This window comes from Podarcis erhardii (genome assembly GCF_964252035.2).
Source record: "Podarcis erhardii genome assembly, chromosome: 15".
Lineage (NCBI taxonomy): Eukaryota > Metazoa > Chordata > Lepidosauria > Squamata > Lacertidae > Podarcis > Podarcis erhardii.
In genome coordinates this window covers 4,153,913-4,176,865 of record NC_138505.1, presented here as the reverse complement: position 1 = coordinate 4,176,865, position 22,953 = coordinate 4,153,913, and the positions used below count along the sequence as shown (strand labels likewise).

Here is a 22,953-nt window from a genome sequence, read left to right as displayed (position 1 = left end):
AATTACAGAATCAGAAGGGACCACAAAGGGCATCTAGCCCAACCCCTTCCAATGCAAGAATCCATTTGCCCAACTTGGGAATTGAACCCTCAATCCTCAGAGTGAGAGTCTCATCCTCTACCAGCGGAGCTATCCTGCAGCTATTTCAGAACGTTTTCAAATAGGAAGCCAGGAATCTGCTTTATCCTGCGTCAGACCATGCTCCATATAGCTCCATACTGCTGACACGGACCGGCAGCAGCTCTCCGGGGTTTCAGACGGGGACATTCCCAACACTATCTGACGACGACGAGGACTGAACAGGGAATGTCTGCACGCAGAGCAGCCGTTCCACTCCTGAACCACAGCACTGCTCTTTAAAATGAAGTCAAGATTCCAGTCCTCATTGTTCCGCAGAACGGCATGATTCTACAAAAAAGGCTTCTAACGCGGGGAAGGCTGGCCTAGGAATTAAATCCTGCAGCGGGGCTCAGTCCTGCAACACCCCCCTCCCCCAAAAAATCAGAGCCTTCCTTTTCAGCTGCTTCGCTTCTCCAACCACAACAACGTCTGAACTCTGCAAACGCCGAAGTCTTGCCGATTTACCCCATCGCAACTTTGCCACCCCAAGCCGGATCCGCCCCGCCCTCCAACCCCAATGGGTCTACTCCGAGCAGGGCTCTCCCTCGAACCCCCCCCCCCTTGCATTAGCAAAGTGCTGAGTTGGGTCTTCTTTTTTTTGCTTCCTTGTCTCCCTCCTCCATCCTGCGCCCTCCTCTCCCTCACCGCCCTGCTATCCGGAGGAACCTGAAGGTCACTCTTGCTCCCCGTGCCCAGGTCCTGCCTCCTGCCGTCGGAGGCCCCGATCCCGGCTTTCGTGGCGGCGGCGGCCGCGGAGGGAGGCGAAGGCGGGCCTGGCCGGGCCGGGCGAGGCGAGGCGGAGCTGCGCGCAAGGGCGCCCGGCGCAGATTGGCGCGCCCTGCTGCAAGGGGCGGGCTGGCCTGCGCTGGGGCGTTGAGTTACGAGCCTGTGCCTTGCCAGGGGCTTTGTTTGTAAGCTCTCTCGCCGTCTCTCCACCTCTTTCCCCCCCTCTCTCTCCCCCCACCCCTGCCTTATGCCTTTCCTTCCTCCAGCTCAGCCATCGGAGCTCCAAAGCAAGGCATCTAATTCCTTAAGTCCTCTCCAGGCGCGCAGAGAATCTTGCACCAGATTGATTTTTATTTTATTTTTCTACTGGCTCTGTCTTTTCAGAACCACTCTCTTTCTTCCCTCCCTCCTTCCCTCGGACGGTTCGCCCCATCCCTTCTCCTCTGCAGAGGCGAGGAAAGGAGCTCCTGGATTCCCAAGGTAAGGCAATATCTTTTCTTTCTTTCTTTCTTTCTTTCCGGGAGGCGGGTGGCATTCTTTTGGCGAGGATGCGCTTGGGGCTTGCATTGCCAAGCGCGCTCTGGCGACGGTCTTTTCGCTGCGGCGGCGGCTGGCGCGCGGGGTGGCTTGCATCTAGTCACCCCCAAAAAGAAAAAAAAACCCTCAACCCCCTCTTCAACCTTCCTAAAATACAACAAACCATTCTCCTGTAGCCCCCAAACCAGCGCGCGCCCTCTCTCTTTGCGCGTCAGTTCCGATCCACTCCGAGGATCGCGAAACAGACCCCCCCCCCCAGTTTCAACTTTAGAAGCTGGTCGATTTCATTGCCCACCCCCCTTTTAAATAAATAAATAAACGCACGCACTTTTTTTAAAAAAAATTGCATTAGATGTTTAACAAGAAGAAGAACAAGCGTCACTTTTCCAAAAAAAAACCCCAACTCATCATAGCTCAATTGCAGTGTCCGTAATAGTAAGCAATAACTGGTTGGGTGTTAAGCCAAAATCTCATACAAAATCGTCAAGGAATTAATACACGAATTTATATTGCATTCTGTTTTGTGTTTCTGTTAATATTCTATTTGCACGACTCCTTCGCCCAGCTTGCGCCACTGTTTGGAACCCAAAGCGCCTCGTAAGTCAATTTCCTGGTCCGAAATTTCGCCCAGAGCTGCTGACGGCGAAATTATACCTGGTGAACTTCCAGTCCTGTTGCTTTGGCTTTCGGCTCCGTTGTTGCTCTTGGCTTGGAAACTTCTCCTCCGAGAAAGGCAGGGAGGAGGAAGTGGTGGTGGTGGTTACGGGCAGGAGCTGAGATCCTCGAATTATGTCTCTTGTCTTCTTCGGGGACTTCGGTTTACTTTCAAGGGATCAAGCCACGAGCTTGTTTTCCAGTCGGGCTCTCCTTTCCTCCCCAAATAAACAGGCTATTATTTTGGTGTGTGTGCGTGCGTTGAAGGGGGCAAGCAACACAGAGAGAAAAAGTGTGATTGTGTGTGTGTGTGTGTGTGTGTGTGTGTGTGTGTGTGGAGTTGGCTGGAGTTCCAGGACTCCCATCCTGCGGCCAAAAAAACTCTTGTTTTGAAACAATTAAGTGAAGCCAAAACTCACACAGCTGGAGAATTGTAACTGAGCTCCCTTCGTAGCTGGAGAGGGGAAAGGGGGAGGAGGCGCAGTCAAAGGAGCCAGCTCTGAAACTCTTTTTGTGGCATTGATCTTGGACAAAGTAGGCTCAGCTGACTTCTGGGACTGCCAGAATCCAAGAAAAGTGGGGGGCAGGGGAGAGACACACACGCACACACACACACACACACACACACACACACACAGGGTTGATTCCAATGCTAGCCCTACTCTGAGTAGACCTTTTGCAGTAAATAGACTTGGCAAACTTTGGTTCATCTTTTGTTTGTAAACGCTTAGATGAGCTTGGTTTTGTTTTGTATTTTAATGCAATGGAGCGGTATATAAATGTTGCGGAACGAAATGAGTTTTAATTTTGATGTGTTTTTCCCTGAGTTGAGTTGAAGAATCTGGAGATCAGGACAAAGGGGTGTTTGTGTGTGTGTGTGCTTCTACAGCCTCCTGTTCTCCCAGTGGCCAACCAGATGATGATGATGATAAATAAATTATTATTTCTACCCCGCCCATCTGGATGGGGTTTCCCCAGCCACTCTGGGCGGCTTTCAACAGAACATTAAAAACAAAATAAAACTTCAAATGTTAAAAACTTCCCTAAGCAGGGCTGCCTTCAGACAGTCTTCTAAAATTCTAAGAGATGCCTCTGTGGGAAGCACCCCCCCCCCGGCCGGACCCGAGTTCAAGAGAACTCTCTCCCCCTCCTGTGATTTGCAGCGTCTGGTAGAACTGGGAAATGCTTGGAATTCTGGAGAGCTGCTGCCAGTCCGTGCAGGCAGTGCTGAGGTAGATGAACTCTGTAGAAGGCAGCTCCCGATGTTCCCGGCAGTAAGGCAGAAAAGACCTTTGAAAGGGCCCTCCTTTACCTGTTCCTGATATGGGGCTCTTTTGATGTGCACAAACCTTGCCAAACTCTGTGTGGGGCTGACTTCTGAGCACGCCCTCATTAGGATTTGTCTTCCTCTTTTTTTAAAAAAAATATTTTTATTAAACAACATAACAAATTATCAGTCCAAATAATTAGTTATATTATTTTTTCCCATTCCCCCTCAGCTCCCCTCTCTGTTTTTTTTTTACCCATATTGTTCTCTGCATGTTATAAAATTGTACATATCCTTGCCTTGTCTATCATAAAGGTAAATTGACCCCTAACCATTAGGTCCAGTCGTGGCCGACTCTGGGGTTGCGGCGCTCATCTCACTTTATTGGCCGAGGGAGCCGGTGTACAGCTTCTGTAGTCATTTTAGGTCATTTGTAAAAAGTTCCCGTTCTTCCTTGAAGTCGTCCTCATCACACAGTTTGTATGTCAATTTAGCCCATTCCGCATAGTTCATCAGTTTTTCTTGCCATTGTTCTTTCGTTGGGGTTTCCTCATTCTTCCATCTTTGTGCTAGCAAGACTCTTGGCACCATTAGGAGAGATGGTAACTGAGGGCTGAGATGGTTTGTTAATTCCAGGTGGGTAAGGGGAATACACTGAGATGGGCCTAATCCTGTGGGCATGTTGTATAGATCACTGCAGAGGTTGCTAAACTGTCCCAAGGACAGAGAGGCACCTGTGGCCTGGTCCTCCAGATGTTGGCGTATTCCAACCCCCCACCACTACCCCTGAGCCAGCCCAACAACATCTAGAGCCACTGATGTTCCATCTGCCCGTGTGAAATGAATGGCAATAGTTGTAGCTTTCCAGAAACTTTGCTCCTGAGGAATAATAGTAATGTATACCTGAAGGACGCGGATGGCACTGTGGGTTAAACCACAGAGCCTAGGACTTGCCGATCAGAAGGTTGGCGGTTCGCATCCCCGTGACTGGGTGAGCTCCCGTTGTTCAGTCCCTGCTCCTGCCAACCTAGCAGTTCGAAAGCACGTCAAAGTGCAAGTAGATCAATAGGTACCACTCCGGCAGAAAGGTAAACGCCGTTTCCGTGCGCTGCTCTGGTTCGCCAGAAGCGGCTTAGTCATGCTGGCCACATGACCCAGAAGCTGTACGCCAGCTCCCTCGGCCAATAAAGCGAGATGAGCGCTGCAACCCCAGAGTCCGCCACGACTGGACCTAATGATCAGGGGTCCCTTTACCTTTACCTTTATACCTAAAGGAGCGTCTCCAACTCCATCGTTCAGCCCAGACACTGAGGTCCAGCTCCGAAGACCTTCTGGCGGTTCCCTCCCTGCGAGAAGCCAAGTTACAGGGAACCAGGCAGAGGGCCTTCTCGGTGGTGGCGCCTGCCCTGTGGAACACCCTCCCATCAGATGTCAAGGAAATAACTCTCTGACTTTTAGAAGAAATCTGAAGGCAGCCCTGTTTAGGGAGGTTTTTCATGTTTGATCTTTTATCGTGTTTTTAATGTTCTGTTGGAAGCCACCCAGATGGGCGGTGTATAAATAATAAATTCTTATGATGATGGTGGTGGTGATGTTATAAGACAGCAAGGGGCTTGCTTTGAACTTTAGTTAGAACCCAGTTCCCAGCAGAGCATTCAGCCCCAGAAATACAGGGTACACCACCCAAGACAGTGTCTCTGAGCACGGGCAGAGTGTCCTTTCTGTGGCAACTTCTGGAAAGGTTTGTCAGATCGTATGAGCAGGTGGTTTGGGGGTTTTTGTGTGTCAAATTTGCACTCTCTCAATTGTCATAGAAGTTATGAACTGGGTGGGTGTTTGTGTCCATGAGCAGTTATGGGAGAAATGGGGGGAGTGGTCTCACCCCTTTGGCAGGGGGTGCAATCACAGGCCTAGCCCCCTAGGATGACTCAGGGGTTGTCTCCAAATAATTTTCATTCTGAGTAGACCCATTGAAATGAAGGAACCTAAGTTGGTGATGCCCATTGATTTTGATGGGCCTGTTTCAGTGGTTCCTGGAGTGATCAGTCCTGCCTTGTGGGGTGGGGCGGGGCGGGGGGATAATTTAGGGGGGCACTCAGAAGCAGGGGGACTGGAGGTGGTGATTCGAGTCTCCTGCTATGTGGCTTTAAACCAGACCTAGGGGAAACTGCTATTTCTCCATCAAGCCCAACCATCGCATTAAGAATTTACCGCGTGTTGAAGTACAGCAGTTACTAAATGTGACACTGAAGATTCCTGCTAAATGACTATCAGACTTTGAGAAGCTGGTGGCACTGGATCAAATTCATCAGTTCTGTTGAACTAAGCTAAATAGTTTTAATTGGATTTTGAACAAAGGTGCAGTTAATTGTCCTGAATGTTGTCGTGTTGTTATCTTCCCTAGTGTGTCGTGCAAACTGCTATTCTGAATTATTATTATTTAATTAAATTTGTACATTCCATAAACTTGCCCAAGGCAACATGCAACAAATAATGCTTTTTATAGGGTAAGGGGATGAGTTTATGGCACCAAGGGGGCAGTGGCCCCCAAACGTTCGGGAGCCACTGGAGTTTTCTGAGTAGGACTAGCCTTGCCTGTAGTCCTGCCGTTGCCTCTGCCACAGACCTCATCACAGGTTCTCGTTCATAGGGAAATAAAACAGGGCCTTCTCTGTGGTGGCCTCTTGTGGCTTTCAATACCTTCCCTAGAAAGGAGGAAAGTGTGTGGGCCTTCTCTGCATGGGCGTTCAGGAGAACCCTAAAGCCTTGTTTTTGTTCTGCTCCACATTTTGTGGTTCTGCTTTCTAATAACTTGTTTTACTGGTTGTTGACAGGTGATAGCTCAGTTGGTAGAGCATGACTCTTGATCTCAGGGTTGGGAGTTTCAGCCTCAAAAGATTCCTGCATCGCCGGGGGTTGGAATAGATGATCCTTGTGGACCCTTACAAATCTAGGATTCTATGAAGCTGTTTTATTACTTTGCTGAGATTTTAAGACCTTTGGAGGGTGGGGCCACTATGCTGTTGTTTTTATTGATTCAAGTTGTCTATTGTCTCTTCATCTTAAATCTTGGCAGTGTGGACACCCTGGAAAGTGTGTTTGGGGGGTTGGTGGTCCATGTTCGTTTTTAACCTGTTGAACAAATGCATTCAAACATCGCAGGCCTACCTCACAGGGGTGTTTTTGTAAGGCTGTCGATGGGAATAAGGGAATGTTCTGCCTGTTTGAAAGAGCGGTAGATAAACTTGAAGATTTTTATGCTTGAAAGTGAATTCCTCAAGCAGCGCCTTCCGGTTTTGATTTTTTATAAAAGGTTAATAGAGAACCAGCCCCTTTTGTAAGTCTTTGCTTTCAAAATATTTCCTCCAAACGGGCAGAGTCCACACTCCAGCCATACAACAACCTTGCGGGGTAGTTTAGGCTGGGAGACTGTGATTTTCACCTAAGGCGACTTACCGTAATTTGTCTCCGATGAAGTTCTATTCAAAGCAAAGCCGCTGGCTCAGAGAAGACCCATTGACTAACACAACTAACTTAGATCCATCCGTATCAATGGGTTCACAGAGAAGACCCATTGACTAACACAACTAACTTAGATCCATCCGTATCAATGGATTCACGCTAAGCAGACCTTAGTTGGAAACCACCCATTGAAATTAGTATTCTCAAGAGTTACACCTTTGATTATTTAAGTGGGTCACCTCTGAGTAGGGCCATTGTGGTGGCCTCCAGAGAGGTCTTTTCTTACAACCAAGCAGCCCCAAATTTTGTGAAGTACGGTAAATAAAACTCAAAGCTCTCGGCTTCTGCTCTAGTAAACTCTGGTAATCCACGAAGCTTCACTTTTACTTAGTTATTTTAATCAGGGGATCATAGAGTTGAAGAACTGTTGAGTTGGAAGGGGCCATGTGAGTCATGTCCAAAGTCTGTTTCGGGGGCCTAATCCGGCCCGCCGGTCGGTTTCATCTGGTCCCTGTGGCAGTTGATTTCCTGGGGTAAAATCCTAAAAAACCTCAACAACTTCAATCCTTAAAAAAATCCTAAAAAAAAAAAGAACTTTGGTCGGCCCTCACAGCCCTTCACTTCATCAAATCTGGCCCTCTGTGAAAAAAGTTTGGACACCACTGCTAGTCCAACCCATTGCAAGGAGGAATCTTTTGCCCAACAAAAGGGTTCTTGAACCCACGATTAAGGATCTCATGCTCTACCAACTTTAGCCGTATTTTGAGAAGTGTCTTTTGCCATGGGAGGGGTCCCAGTTCCAGACAGTTAACCTCCAGTTTCTCTCCCTCCTCCAAGGGTGGGGTGCCAAGTGGAAGCAGGGGTGTGCGATGACGAAGAGTGCAGTTTGATCTGGATGCTTGCATACTTTCCCGCCAGTTTAGTTGCCCTCCAAAGAAATCCTGTGGGTGAAGCTTTTCCCTTGAACAGAGCCCCTTGCGAGCAAAACCGCACCTGTTGAATTTTGCCTGCTTAAAGTAGATTGCTAGGAGGGGGGAGTTAATTACGAACAGGAAAAAAAATCAAGGCACCGCTCCCCTAAGTTGCTTCCTATGCCGATCAATCTATCTTCCTATATGCATAAAAACTGAAGGCTGTCGTCACGCAGCCCCCATTGGAGGATATGCAGTGCTGCATCACCACCCCAGATTTGCATGAAGCAGTGGGCTTGGGAAGGTGGAAAGCAAGCTTGGGGAATTGCATGGGGTGGGAAGGGGAAACTCGGGGGGGGGGTTAATGGGGTGTGGGAATGGCAGGAAGTTTGGTGAGCAGATCCAGCAAAGGCACAACCCCCTATCCACACACACAACCCACATATACACACAATTTTTACAGGCAAGTTTTGTGAAAACATCCCTCTGTTTCCTGCTAGTAGTGTGCTCGGAAAAACTAGCTGGAAAGTTGTTGTTTTAAAAAATCCTATTTGTCGTCCATTTTCTCCCCTAGCCTGCCTTAGCCGTAGTTTTTAAAGCAGGAATGATGACCCCATAGCCCCCAGAAGGAGGTTGCTGGACTCTCAACTGCCCACTGAGCCTGCTGGCCACAGGCCAGTTTTGAAGTTTTAAAGTTTTGAAAGGTTACTTAAGGAAGCTTTCCCCTGGAATGTTTCGTAGCAGGGATTTGGGCGAGAGGGGAATTTAATCGCCTTGGTTTCTGCAGAGAATAGGGGGGAGGCTGTTGCTTTTCACTTAATCTGAAGGGTCCATTGCCCTCGTTCTGTCAAGCGACGCCGAGATGCCGTGAGGGGCTTTCGCTGCTGGTGGCTCGCTATCCGCTCCTGCGATTAATTTGGGGATAAGGCTGACGTTTCGGCGGCTCATTCGTTTATTTATTTATTTTCAAAATCCCTTTTGCCCAAGAAAAGAGTAAGATCGGGGCCGTGAGCAAGGCGAAAACGTTTCGTGCACGGTGCAACAGTTTTAAAAGCGTGCTTTAATTGCTTAGTTCCTTGAAAAACGAAAACAAAAATGGGATAATTTATTTATTTATTTGTTGAATTTACATCCTGCCTTTTCCTCCATGGTTCCTCCCTCTCTTATTTCCCACAACAACCCTGTCAGGTAGGCGAGGCTGAGAGAGTTTACGACTAGTCGAAGGTCCAGGGAAAATAACTTCATGGCAGAGTGTGGATTTGAATTCAGTTCTTTCTCTCTTTCTCAGGCTTTTAGGTCCTCCTGTGGGCTGTTCCCCTAATTCTGCATGTGTGTGGACTCTTCCCGGTTTTCCAGCGGAAGTGCACTCTGCACTTTCTCAGGGACCCTCTTCTTCTTTTAATCCCTGGATGGGCCAGGGTTAAGCTGGAGCATCGAAGATTCATGAATCGCACCCGGGGCATGAATTAAGTCCTGGGTTTTGAATGGATGGGAAATCCCAGTGCCTTTTCTCGTAGCATTAAGGCTACATCGAACAAGCTTACGGATCGATATGTGTTGAACGAGCTGCAAGGTTAATAATTTCTGCAACAATTGATGTTGCTTATATAGATTTCGGGCAGGAGGACGAGGAGGGGCCCAAAGACAGAGGAGGGGCAGCTGGCGGTTGGGGGAGCAGAAAGTCAGGGAATCGATCGGACTTGAGTTGAGTTTTGGAAAGCTGATAGAACCTCTCCAATCATCTTTTTTTCGCCTCTGTCGAAATTTGGGAGGTCTCCAGTACATCGGTGTCTGCCTGCTTTTGTTACCGTGTGGAGAGTCCCTTACAGGGAACGAGGATCAAATATCTCAATGTCTTGAGTGCTGCAGTTTCGGGGGAGACCCTTAATGTTCCAATTAATAATAATAATAATTTATTATTTATACCCCGCCCATCTGGCTGGGCTTCCCCAGCCATTCTGGGCGGCTTCCAACAATATATTAAAATACAGTAATCCATCAAACATTAAAAGCTTCCCTAAAGAGGGCTGCCTTCAGATGTCTTCTAAAAGTCTGGTAGTTGTTCTTCTCTTTGACATCTGCTGGGAGGGCGTTCCACAGGGCGGGTGCCACCACTGAGAAGGCCCTCTGCCTGGTTCCCTGTACCCTTGCTTCTCGAGGGAACTGCCAGAAGGCTGGACCTCAGTGTCTGGGCAGAACGATGGGGGTGGAGATGCTCCTTCAGGTATACTGGGCCGAGGCCGTTTAGGGCTTTCAAGGTCAGCACCAACACTTTGAATTGTGCTTGGAAACGTACTGGGAGCCAATGTAGGTCTTTCAAGACAGGTGTTATATGGTCCCGGCGGCCGCCCCCAGTCACCAGTCTAGGTGCCGCATTCTGGATTACTTGTAGTTTACAGGTCACTTTCAAAGGTAGATTTTCAGAAGGGGGTCGCCCTGTTAACAAAATCACCTTTCTCTAACCAACCTGGAATCTGTTCCAGAAGTCCGTTCTACTTCCAAAACGTTCAGAAACCAAAGTGTGGTTTCCGATTGGCTGCGGGAAGCTCCCGCAGCCAATCGGAAGCCACAGAACACGCATTTGGGTTCTGAAGAATGTTTGCAAACCGGAACACTCACTTCCGGGTTTGCGGCGTTCAGGAGCCAAAATGTTCAACTCTCACAGCGTTCGAGGTCCAAGGTACAACTGTATTGAATTTCTATCCTAACTTTCCCCCAAGGAGCACACGGTGATTTCCCTGGTTCTCCCTGTCCTTGTTTTTGTTTGTTTGTTTACATTTTTATTAATTTTCCAAAAGCAAAAAACATCACCAACAAACTTTTAAACCATAATTTTTCCTTGGTTTCATTGATTAGAATTTATTCACGCACATCCTTAAAACCCTATATACTTAATAATTCAGATTTTAAACCTTTTCCATCTTATTACAAGTGACTTTTGAAAGTTATACTAATGTAAAGATCTATACACAAAGCTTAAAAGATATGCATTAAACTACCCCCTTTTAAAGAATCCCCTGCCCTCGTTTAATGCCCACAACAACCGTGTGATGTTGGCGAGGGTGAGGCAGGCAGTGACTGCCCCAAATTCACCCAGTGATCTACATGGCCAATGGGGATTTGAACCCTCATCTTTCCCATGTCCAACACTCTAAGTGTCATGGTCCGGTTCAGGGGCGATCAAAGTCCTGGCTGGGGACGTCGGGACCGGGGGCAAGATGGCGGGGGGGGGAGCAGGAACAGGGGTCCAGAAGCCAGGAGTCAGGAAGCCAAGAGTCCGAGGGTCAGGAAGCAAGGAGTCACGAAGTCAGGGGTCCGAAGGTCAAGAAGCGAGGAGTCATGAAGTCAGGAGCCGAGGATTAGGAAGCAAGAACTCACGAAGTCAGGGGTCCGAGGGTCAAGAAGCGAGGAGTCATGAAGTCAGGGGCCGAGGATCAGGAAGCAGGGAGTCACGAAGTCAGGGGTCCGAGGGTCAAGAAGCGAGGAGTCATGAAGTCAGGGGCCGAGGATCAGGAAGCAAGAACTCACGAAGTCAGGGGTCCGAGGGTCAAGAAGCGAGGAGTCATGAAGTCAGGGGCCGAGGATCAGGAAGCAAGAACTCACGAAGTCAGGGGTCCGAGGGTCAAGAAGCAAGGAGTCATGAAGTCAGGGGCCGAGGATCAGGAAGCAAGAACTCACGAAGTCAGGGGTCCAAGGGTCACGAAGCAAGGAGTCATGAAGTCAGGGGTCCGAGGATCAGGAAGCAAGAACTCACGAAGTCAGGGGTCCGAGGGTCAAGAAGCAAGGAGTCACAAAGTCAGGGGTCCAAGGATCAGGAAGCAGGGAGTCACGAAGTCAGGTGTCCGAGGGTCAAGAAGCAAGGAGTCATGAAGTCAGGGGTCCGAGGATCAAGAAGCAAGGAGTCACAAAGTCAGGGGTCTGAGGATCAAGAAGCAGGGAGTCATGAGTCAAGTGTTGGAGGATTAAGGAGCCAAACGCAGCAAGACAGGGAACGTGTTGCTGTGGCAAAGAGCTGAAGGGAAAATGCTGCCCTTATATCCCTTCCCAGCTCTTGCCACCAAGTGCTGTGAGTTACCAGTCGGCCTCACCTGTGCGGCCGCGCCTTGCCTCTCTAGAACAAACTTAGGAAGGCCCCAGTCCTGCAGTGTCCTACTGGTCACAGGGCCCGGCTCCTGCACGCACTCCTGACACTAAGCATTATATGATGCTGGCTAACAGAAGTTGACCTACTGGGAAATGATTGAACCAAAGTTTAATGAGCCTTGGGAACGCCCAAGGGAAGAAGGCTCAGAGCCAGGGGGTTGGTGGTGAGACGGCGATGGGTGGTCAGAGAAAGAAGAGGGAGAAGACTAGGAGGAGGAGGTGTTGAAAGTTGAAGGATTAACAGGGCTTAGTGAGAAGGGAGAGTCTGTGTCAGAGAGCAGTCCAGAATCAGAGGCAGGAGAGGAGGGAGGCGAAGAAGCAGAGATGAATGTGGTGAAGAGTCACAGGTGTCTCTTCCTCTGGCTGCGACAAGCTCCCCTCTCTCCTGGTCTCCCAGGACCAGGAGACGCATGCAGAGAGAGGAGCAAAGGCAGACATGCCGGCGTAGTCTCAGATTTCTTGGGGAAAACCACAGAGGAGGTGACTTGGGCAGCTGTGGGGAGGCAGGCACCTTCAGTCTATCTCATAGGGGCAAGACCATGGATAGGCAAACTAAGGCCCAGGGGCCGGATGCGGCCCAATCGCCTTCTCAATCCAGCCCATGGATGGTCTGACAATCAGCGTGTTTTTACATGAGTAGAACGTGCCCTTTTATTTAAAATGCATCTCTGGGTTATTTATGGGCACAGGAATTCGTTCATTCCCCCCCTCCATATAGTCCGGGCCCCCCACTAGGTCTGAGGGACAGTGGACCGACCCCCTGCTGAAAAAGTTTGCTGACTCCTGGGCAAGACCTTCCAAGGTAGACTTGCTGTGCTCACTAGGCATGCCACCCCTGAGCAGACCTTGTTTCTTCTCATAAAGAGTTAACTTCACGTAACGCCGTATGATTTATTGCTGGCTCGTTCCTGGCAGTTAGCCACGGCCATGCCTTTCAATGGGTCCGCAGCACTAACATCGAACGCAGCCCCGACAAATTCATATTTTTTTGTAGATCATGGCCCGTTTCAGAAGCGTGGAGCGTGATCTTGAGTTACAGGTCCGAGGTGGAGGCATGGAAGGTTTTAAAACAACGAGGTCAGAGGGAACAAGCAGAGAAATGCAGACAGGGATAATCGCCGAACAAAAACAGTTGTTGATAATGCAGGCGTCCTGGCATTGGTAAGCCAACTGACCCAGGCAACACGCTAAGAACACTTCATTCTCAGGTCATAAATGATCACACCCAACCTCTGGGTGCTTTATAATTCAGCAGTTTCACTTGGCAGCCTCTCTTTGAAGTGCCTTTGCTCCAGGGTGGCCACTTTAAGGAAATTTGCAGAGTATCCTGGGAGGCTAAAATCCGCCGACCCCCCCCCCCTTTCCTTTCCGCCGACCAGCTTTTGAATATTGAAGCAGCAGTGAAATATTGCTGTTCGTTATGTAATTATATCTCTGTCTCTGCTGTTCTGCATTTCCTTTTCCTTCTGATCTCTCCATTCGCAGCTCTCCCTCCGAAAAACACACAACAAGAACCGTATTTTTTGCTCTATAAGACTCACTTTTTCCCTCCTAAAAAGTAAGGGGAAATGTGTGTGCGTCTTATGGAGCGAATGCAGGCTGCGCAGCTATCCCAGAAACCAGAACAGCAAGGGGGATCGCTGCTTTCACTGCGCAGCGATCCCTCTTGCTGTTCTGGCTTCTGAGATTCAGATTTTTTTTTCTTTCTTGTTTTCCTCCTCCAAAAACTAGCTGCGTCTTGTGGTCTGGTACGTCTTATAGAGCGAAAAATATGGTAATCATCCCTGCCCTCTGAGAATCTGCTTCCCAATATGTGCTGAAATAGACGGCAGTCTGCACAAGACCTCCTGCCCTGCTGGCGTTCAAGGCGCCCCAAACCCTTAATTATAATTTTGGCTTCTCTGGCTGTGTGATCACTTCACTGCGATCCTCTTAGGTCAGGGAATCTTGGGGCTACATTCCGTTCTGGCCAACCTTCCGGGGGCCACATGTGGATGGTGGGTGGGGCCAGAGGCAAAGTGGGTGGGGCAAGATTATAATTATTTATTATTTTGATTTATTACTCATCCTTTACCCTGAGGGTCCACAGCCATTTAAGACCTAACATTAAAAAACCGGTTACAGCCCCGAGAACAGAGTAGTTTCCTAAAAACACATATCTCAGGGGTCAGAGAGGGGCGACCTCAGCATTCATCGAAAGCTGTAAAATGAAGGCACCAGGTACAACGCTAGCGGAGAGATTCCTACAATTTAGGGGCCACCACAAAGAAGGCTCTCTCCTATGCCGCCACTGCTGAGCTCCTAAAGGTCCTCTTCATCTCAAAAGCAGCTCTGAGGATCGGGCATAGCTGTCAACATTTCCCTTTTTTAAGGGTAATTCCCTTATTCCGAATAGGATTCCTCGCAAGAAAAGGGAAAAGTTGACAGCTATGGGATCGGGTCATAATAATAATAATAAATTTTATTTATACCCTGTCAGAGCCGGGTTCAGGGCAGCTAACACCAATAAAATGACAGTAAAAAACATGATAGGGGAAAAAGAAAAAAAACCCCACAATTTAAAATACAGGTTAAAATGCACTTTAAATGCAGCCTCATTTTAAAAGTAGCCGATAAATCAAGACCATAAGGGGAGGGAAATATAAGGGTCAGACTGAGTCCAAACCAAAGGCCAGGCCAGGCGGAACAGCTCTGTCTTGCAGGCCCTGCGGAAAGATGTCAAGTCCTGCAGGGCCCTGGTCTCTTGGGACAGAGCGTTCCACCAAGTCGGGGCCAGTACCGAAAAGGCCATGGCCCTAGTTGAGACCAATCCAACCACCTTGTGACTTGAGAATCACAGAACTACAGTGGTGCCCCGCAAGACGAACGCCTCGCAAGACGGAAAACCCGCTAGACGAAAGGGTTTTCCGTTTTGGAGGCGCTTCGCAAAACGAATTTCCCTATGGGCTTGCTTCGCAAGACGAAAATGTCTTGCGAGTTCCTGCGGGTTCCCCCCCTTTTTCCCCCTTTTCCTAAGCTGCTAAGCCGCTTATCAGCTGATCCGCTAAAAGCCGCTAATAGCACTAATCCACTAAGCTGTCAATGGGCTTGCTTCGTAAGACAAAAAACCCGCTATACGAAGAGCCTCACGGAACGGATTAATTTCGTCTTGCGAGGCACCACTGTATAGAGCTGAAAGGGGACCTATGCAGTCATCTAGACCAACCCGCTTCAATGCAGGAATCTCAGCATCCATGACAGATGGCAACCCCACCTCTGGTTAAAAACCTCCAAGGAAGGAGAGTCAGCCGCCGTCTCTCATGAGAGACCGTTCCACCGTCACACAGCTCTTACCCTCAAAAAGTTCTTCCTGCTGTTTAGCTGGAATCTCCTTTCTTGTAACCTGGGTTCAAGTCCTGCCCTCTGGAGCTGGAGGAAACTAGCTTGCTCCATCTTCTACTCAAGATATTTGAAGATGGCCATCTTATCACCTCTCTGTCTTCTCCAGGCTAAGCATCCCTCCACCCTTCAAACATTCCTCATCAGGCGTGGCTTCCAGAGCCTCAGTCGTCTTGGCCCCCCGTCCTCTGCACATGTTCTAGGGTCACTCGGGAACAGAGTTGTTCTCCAAACCCGACACCTTTCTTGGGAGCAAGGATCCTGAGTTTGGATCATGGCCCAGTTTGTGGGAGCAGGCGGCAGCAGGAGGGAGGTGGGTGGTGTTCGATGCCAGCAAGGCTCACTGTGGAAGCCATTTTTTATTTTTTTACTTTCAAAAATAATTACAAATAAGCTGGTGTGCAGAAGGGAACATCTCAACTGGCTCGTTCCAGTTGCGCCGTTAACGAGTGACAGCTGATTTCTGCATCGTTAATTGCTAATCAAGCCAGACGAATATCCCACCGGGAAGAGGAAAAGGAGCCAAAGGCAAAGTGAAGCTTAGGAGGAAGCTTTTAGTATTATTATTTTTATTTTAAAGTGGGGGTGGCCTTTCTCTGCTGGCGTTTGCTCTCTCTCCCCTCAATATTTCGCCTCTCCCTAGCCTTTGCAGAGTTAGTCTGCTGAGATTGCGGAAGGGGGGGGGGGTAGAATCGAACGGTAAATTCTCTTACACTTACCCCCCAAAAAGAAGTATTGTGGAATGGTTTGGTGAAAAAGAAGGCACCTCTCTCTCTTCCCTCTCCCTCTCCTTCCTCGCTTTCTATTTTAAGGCCTCGGATTGTTCATCATAATTTTATTAAAAAGGTGACTGAGGGGAGAAATTGAATCGGCGTCTGCCGCCGCCACGTGGCTTGAATTCCCAATTAGAGAGGATGCTGGCTGTGGGAGAGAGGGAGAGTGCTGGGCCTGAGGCGCAGGCCACAGTCGGGATGGTAGTCGGTAGAGGATGAGAATCTTAATCCCAGGGTTGTGGGTTCAAAATCCGCACTGGGCGGGTTGGACTAGATGACCCTTGGGGTCCCTTCCAATCTATGACTCTTTGATCTCTGGCCTCAGCATAGCTATGATGGGTTGGGTAAGCTGAAAGACTTGGAAAGCAGAGGTGGGGAGCGGGCTGCTCTCGCACTCAGGGCCTGCTGGGGCGCATCCCGGATTTTAACCGAATTAGTTCCTATGGTCTCGCGTTCCTTGTAAACCGATCTTTGTTGTTGTTTAGTCATTTAGTCGTGTCCGCCTCTTCGTGACCCCCTGGACCAGAGCACGCCAGGCACTCCTGTCTTCCACTGCCTCCCGCAGTTTGGTCAAATTCATGCTGGTCGCTTCGAGAACACTGTCCCACCATCTTGTCTTCTGTCGTCCCCTTCTCCTTGTGCCCTCCATCTTTCCCAACATCAGGGTCTTTTCCAGGGAGTCTTCTCTTCTCATGAGGTGGCCAGAGTCTTGGAGCCTCAGCTTCAGGAACTGTCCTTCCAGGGAGCACTCAGGGCGGATTTACTTCAGAATGGAGAGGTTGGATCTTCTTGCAGTCCATGGGACTCACAAGAGTCTCCTCCAGCACCAGAATTCAAAAGCATCCATTCTTCGGCAATCAGCCTTCTTTATGGTCCAGCTTTCACTTCCATACATCACTAATGGGAAGTTAAACTGATTATAGAGTCATAAAGTGGTAGAGGAACTGTCAAAAATGAATAAATAAAGCCTCTTGGCCTGTGGATCACCAAATGAGCCACTGTTGACTTCCTGCCTGGGCCTGGGAACAGCCCCCAATAGCTACTTTTTGTTGGATAGTTTTTAAATCTCAAAAATCTTCTGGGCAGTTCTGGGGCTGGCCGACTTCCTTCTCCGAAATTACCCGCCGGCCTCCGTAGAAAGGCTGAGCAATCCCTTGAGAGTATTCCTGATGCCTTTTTTATGGGAATATTTTCTGCCTCTGCTTCTGCCCGCACCTTCCACTCACTCCCCTTTCGCTTTTGCCCAGATGGGTCATGTATAACTTTAAGGAAAGGCGATTATTACGGGACGATGTTGTGCATGTGCTTAAACTCTTCCTATAAAAGCAGACTCTCCGGTGTGCGGAGGCTCCTTCACACCATCGAGGGAGAAAGGAAATACCCTTTGGTTCTTGGATGTAGAAAACAGACTGTGGTGTGTAGCTGAGGTTTCCTCTAATATGGGAAATAATAAAATTAGATAGCTTGCTCATCAGGTCCTCCAGCTCCAAGTGGCCTGTAGGTCTTGGGATGTGTGGCGATGTGAGGAGTGGGCAGCCAGGAGGAAGGGCCTGATCCGTGCCAGAAACAGCCTGGTTCAACTGTCCCTTTGAAGACTCATTTTTTACCTCTGGTTTTGTGAATAAAATACAGGTGGTTTGGGTTTGGCACATCACGTGGTGAGGTACCTACACAAACACACCACGTTGAATCCTGACAAGGCTGAAGTACTGTTTTGGGGGGACAGGGGGTGGGTGGGTGTGGAGGACTCCCTGGTCCTGAATGGAGTAACTGTGCCCCTGAAGGACCAGGTGCGCAGCCTGGGAGTCATTCTGGACTCACAGCTGTCCATGGAGGTGCAGGTCAATTCTGTGTCCAGGGCAGCTGTTTACCAGCTCCATCTAGTATGCAGGCTGAGACCCTCCCTGCCTGCAGACTTTCTCGCCAGAGTGGTGCATGCTCTGGTTATCTCTCGCTTGGACTACTGCAATGCGCTCTACGTGGGGCTACCTTTGAAGGTGACCCGGAAACTGCAACTAATCCAGAATGTGGCAGCTAGACTGGGGACTGGGAGCGGCCACCGAGACCACATAACACCGGTCTTGAAAGACCTACATTGGCTCCCAGTATGTTTCTGAGCACAATTCAAAGTGTTGGTGCTGACCTTGAAAGCCCTAAACGGCCTCGGTCCTGTATACCTGAAGGAGCGTCTCCACCTCCATCGTTCTGCCTGGACACTGAGGTCCACCTCCGAGGGCCTTCTGGCGGTTCCCTCCCTGCGAGAAGCCAAGTTACAGGGAACCAGGCAGAGGGCCTTCTCAGTGGTGGCACCCGCCCTGTGGAACGACCTCCCACCAGATGTCAAAGAGAAAAATAACTACCAAACTTTTAGAAGACATCTAAAGGCAGCCCTGTTTAGGGAAGCTTTTAATGTTTAATAGGTTATTGTATTTTAATATTCTGTTGGAAGCCACCCAGAGTGGCTGGGGAAACCCAGCCAGATGGGCGGGGTATAAATAAATTATTATTATTATTATTATTATTATTATTATTATTATTATTATTAAGAATCCCAGCGACTGCATGTGTCGTTGATTAAAAATCCTCAAGGACGCTGGAGTTGCAAGATTTACTCACAAGGTAGGAGCAGGGTCAGTAGAATGGCCTGGGGGGGGTCCCCTCTGAATCGGACTCCTCATGTTTTTGCTTTTCCACGAAAACCCTGCCCTCAAAAGGATTGATTCACAGCAAAATGACTTTTTTTGCAGGTCTGTGCCTACCACAATGGGGGTGTTAGAAACAGGTGAATTGAAGGAATCGAAAACTAAAGATTGGAATTGATTCTAATTCCAGAACTATTATTACTACTTTTAATTCACTTCACTAAAGCAGGAATCTATTTATTATATGACAGTGATGATAGTGATGAAGTGAAGATACTTCTTAGTTGCTTTTTACCGAAAGCAGGGGGTTGAGCTAGATGACCCGTCGGGTCCCTTCTGAATCTTGTTGTTGTTTAGTCGCTTAGTCGTGTCCGCCTCTTCGTGACCCCCTGGACCAGAGCACGCCAGGCACTCCTGTCTTCCACTGCCTCCCGCAGTTTGGTCAAACTCATGCTGGTAGCTTCGAGAACACTGTCCCACCATCTCGTCCTCTGTCGTCCCCTTCTCCTTGTGCCCTCCATCTTTCCCAACATCAGGGTCTTTTCCAGGGAGTCTTCTCTTCTCATGAGGTGGCCAAAGTATTGGAGCCTCAGCTTCAGGATCTGTCCTTCCAGTGAGCACTCAGGGCTGATTTCCTTCAGAATGGAGAGGTTTGATCTTCTTGCAGTCCATGGGACTCTCAAGAATCTCCTCCAGCACCATAATTCAAAAGCATCAATTCTTCGGCAATCAGCCTTCTTTATGGTCCAGCTCTCACTTCCATACATCACTACTGGGAAAACCATAGCTTTAACTATACGGACCTTTGTTGGCAAGGTGATGTACGACTCAGAGCAATGAATGCATGAAGCCAAGAAACAATAAACAAGCAGACCTCTGCGTTTCAGATCTGGAGAGGGGTGTGTGTGTGTGTGTGTGTGTGTTGAACTCTGATCAGTGATATACATTTGGCCGGGTTTTATGTGCCAGAAACGCAAACAAGCACGCACAGACCCCCTTCTGCTTTCCTCCCGAGGTGTCCCAGATTGCCTGGGAGATGCCGGGATCCGTTTTTCCCACACTCAGAAACTTTGGAACGTGCCGATGCGCGCAGGGTGCAAAGTTTGCAGCTCCGAGGTTCCCGGAACAGCTGTTGGGGACGCAGCAGTTCCCAGAAAAGTTCTGCACCCGGTCCCCTCGGGATGGAGGCTCTGTGCCGGCAGTTCCCCAGAGGGCCTGGAGAAGGACGCAACAGCGGGACAAAAGTATGGCAGGGTCAGCCTCAGCCGCCGGACCTCCGGCCCTTCCCATGACTCTCAGGACGGCTTGCCTGGGATGCTGGGAGGCCGCAGTTGGGGGGGGGTACCCTCCATCGGCAAGGTCAACAAAGCATTGTGCGGGTTGTGGGGAGTGTTTTTTCTTCGAAGCACAATAGGATGAGGACAGGGAAACTAGGAGTGATGGGTTCTCTTCTCTCTCTCTCTCTATCTCACTCACTCACTCACTCACTCACAAATCTCTCTCACACACACTGATTCTCTCAAAGACACACATTGTCTCTTTCTCTCTCAGACAAACAAGATTGATTGAGCGATCAATAGATAGCTGTATCTATCTGTCCCTCTTCTCTCTCATTCACATACAGTCTGTGTCTTTCTTTCTTTCTTTCTTTCTTTCTTTCTTTCTTTCTTTCTTTCTTTCTCTCTCTCTCTCTCTCTCTCTCTCTCTCTCTCACACACACACACACACATACTTCTTTTCAACCATGAACTAGCTAGAGAGCATCATACCAGTTCATTTCTGTTCCTCGTTTATCCACATCAATTCACTTCTCTCTTTTTTTAAAAAAAAAAGTCCTCATGAAAATTCATCCACATCCCAGTGCAAATTTACCTGAACAGTTTGAATGCAATTTTACCCAACGTCAGGGGTGCCACCTCGAATTAAATACTGGGGTGGGACGTCAGCTCTGCCCCACATAACTGATCGCAAGAGGCCATTTGAATGGCAATACCCATCAACTGGGGTGAGGGGGGTAAGTCCCCTCAAGGGGGAGTGAAGAGACCTTGGCCCCTTGGAGTTGGCTCCTGTGCCCAGCCTATGCAGTTTTGCCCTTTCCCCCAATATGACTATTTCTGTATGTTGGTTGCACAAATAATACGCATTTGTATGCATGCTTTGCGCTAATATGCACATTCTATGAACATTTATTTCCCCCATTGGGGAATCCCACTGCAAAATTCAGAGGAGGGCAAACGTCAACAAATGGCCGTGTTTTTGGTTCTCGTATTGTATCGAAAAGTACAAGTTAGGTAGGATCACCTTCAGATTGCAGACTCAAACCAGTTTCTCTTCCGTATGCAGTCCTAATGCGGAAGAACTGTGCTGAAATGCCAAGAGTTGGAAGAAGGTTCCTCTTTGCAAAACCCAGATCTCTCTTTCGCTGTTTGAAGGCACCTTGTCTTTGAAAGACTCTCCTGTCTGAGTTAAAAGATTCAGCACGACACCCGCGGTTAGGACTTTGCACGGTGCTTGGGCACTACTCAACAGTCCTCTACTTGAAGGTCTTCTTAGTCCTAGTCCAGTTGTTGTTGTTAATATTAATATTAATTATTGTTAAGTTTCCCTTCCACAGTCTACACCTGCCCAGCAGAACTCATCTCTGTTCTCCCCACTGTAGCGAGATGTGCTGAATTTTCCTTTCAAATAGCAGCCATTGTTTCTCAATTTTCATCCCTGCCTGTAAATTAGACTGTACAAATATAATGCAAATGGATGTCCTCTTTCATTCATTTTCGGCGGGTGTGTGTGTGTGTGTGTGTGTGTGGAGCTGTCGTATTCCGCTAACCCTTTTCCTTCAGATATTTTGCCCAACCCCGAGTGGGCATCCCTCTCTCTGAATGACTGTTTTAGAGGACAGCCCTTTCTTGGCAGCCCCCCTCTGTCCGAAGAGTTGTCCCACCCAACCCCCCCACCCTTTAAGGATCAAGAACCCTGAGAAGGGAAACGGGGGGGGGGGGGGGCGAGGCGTCTTGCAGCTGCCCACTCGCAATTCCTCCGCACCTGGGCTGCCAGCTGAGTTGGCGCCCGCAGGTCACCTGGCCGCAGTCTCCTTCCCTGCGGCGAGATGCATTGTATTCCGGGCAAAATTACAGTGATTATTTCTCAATTTGCATCTGTGCATATTAATTAGCTGGTGCCTATTTCACGCAGATGGGTCGTCTTTTGTCTTTTTGGGGGAGGGGAGGGAATGCATTTCTCTGTGTGTGTGTGTTTTGGCAATGTGTAACTGAAACCCCCCATCTCATGCAGGAGACCCCTGTAAAAGCAAGAATGCAGGAAGGCGAGGGATGGGGGAACCACCAACTCTGATTCGTGACCTCTTGGTTGAATCCATTATCCTTGCTTATCCCGAGTCGGTGTGTATAGCCCCACCTCCCTACTCTGGCTGGCAGCAGCTGCTCTGTGGTCTCAGAGTGGGGGCAGGCAGAAGAGGGTCGTTCTCATTCTCGACATCCCAGAATTTTCTTAACTGGAGACCCCAGGGGTTGAATCTAGGTTATCTTCTGCACACACGGCTCGACTGCTGAGCGACGGATCAAGGATGAAGGTTTTCTGGGCAAATTCCCATTGGGAAACTTTATGATGCTGGAGTAGGGAACCTCAGAGCTGGAGGCGGCCCTCCCAAACTCTCTTTCTGGCCCTCGGGGACTCTCTGGGGCCTCTGGGTTGCTGGATGGAGGGTTTAGAGGGGTGTGTAGAAACTTTGTTGTTGTTTAGTCGTTTAGTCGTGTCCGCCTCTTCGTGACCCCCTGGACCAGAGCACGCCAGGCCCTCCTGTCTTCCACTGCCTCCCGCAGTTTGGTCAAACTCATGCCGGTAGCTTTGAGAACACTGTCCCACCATCTCGTCCTCTGTCATCCCCTTCTCCTTGTGCCCTCCATCTTTCCCAACATCAGGGTCTTTTCCAGGGAGTCTTCTCTTCTCATGAGGTGGCCAAAGTACTGGAGCCTCAGCTTCAGGATCTGTCCTTCCAGTGAGCACTCAGGGCTGATTTCCTTCAGAATGGAGAGGTTTGATCTTCTTGCAGTCCATGGGACTCTCAAGAAACTAGCTTACGTCAATTTAAAGGTGAATTTAGTAGAACGGTGCTCTGCCTGTTTTGCAACTAGCTCCTCCCACCGCCAGCATGTGGCCTCCGAAAGCTTTTCCCAGAGAGAAACCGGCCCTTCATGAGGGAAAATGATCCAAGGCCTAAGGACATCTAGCAGCTCTTCATGATGGAGGGGACGTTTGAACCCGTCTCTTTCCCTTCCTTGTCTGGGCACCCTCAGCACAGTACTCCTGCTTCTATTTACGTT

General features: G+C 49.1%; 1 protein-coding gene across 2 annotated transcripts in view; it reads left to right on the top strand.

The window, feature by feature from the left end:
- Positions 1–999: 999 nt before the first annotated feature.
- The window catches only part of SEMA6C (semaphorin 6C), a 131,069-nt gene continuing 109,115 nt past the window's right edge, over positions 1,000–22,953 (top strand). The window contains exon 1 of one of the 2 annotated variants that reach the window (XM_081840873.1): positions 1,000–1,326. In XM_081840873.1, the coding sequence (XP_081696999.1) occupies positions 1,094–1,326 (233 nt within the window). In that variant the 5' untranslated portion in view covers positions 1,000–1,093. The remainder of the gene's footprint in view (positions 1,327–22,953) is intronic. The other variant, XM_081840874.1, reaches the window with a different exon arrangement.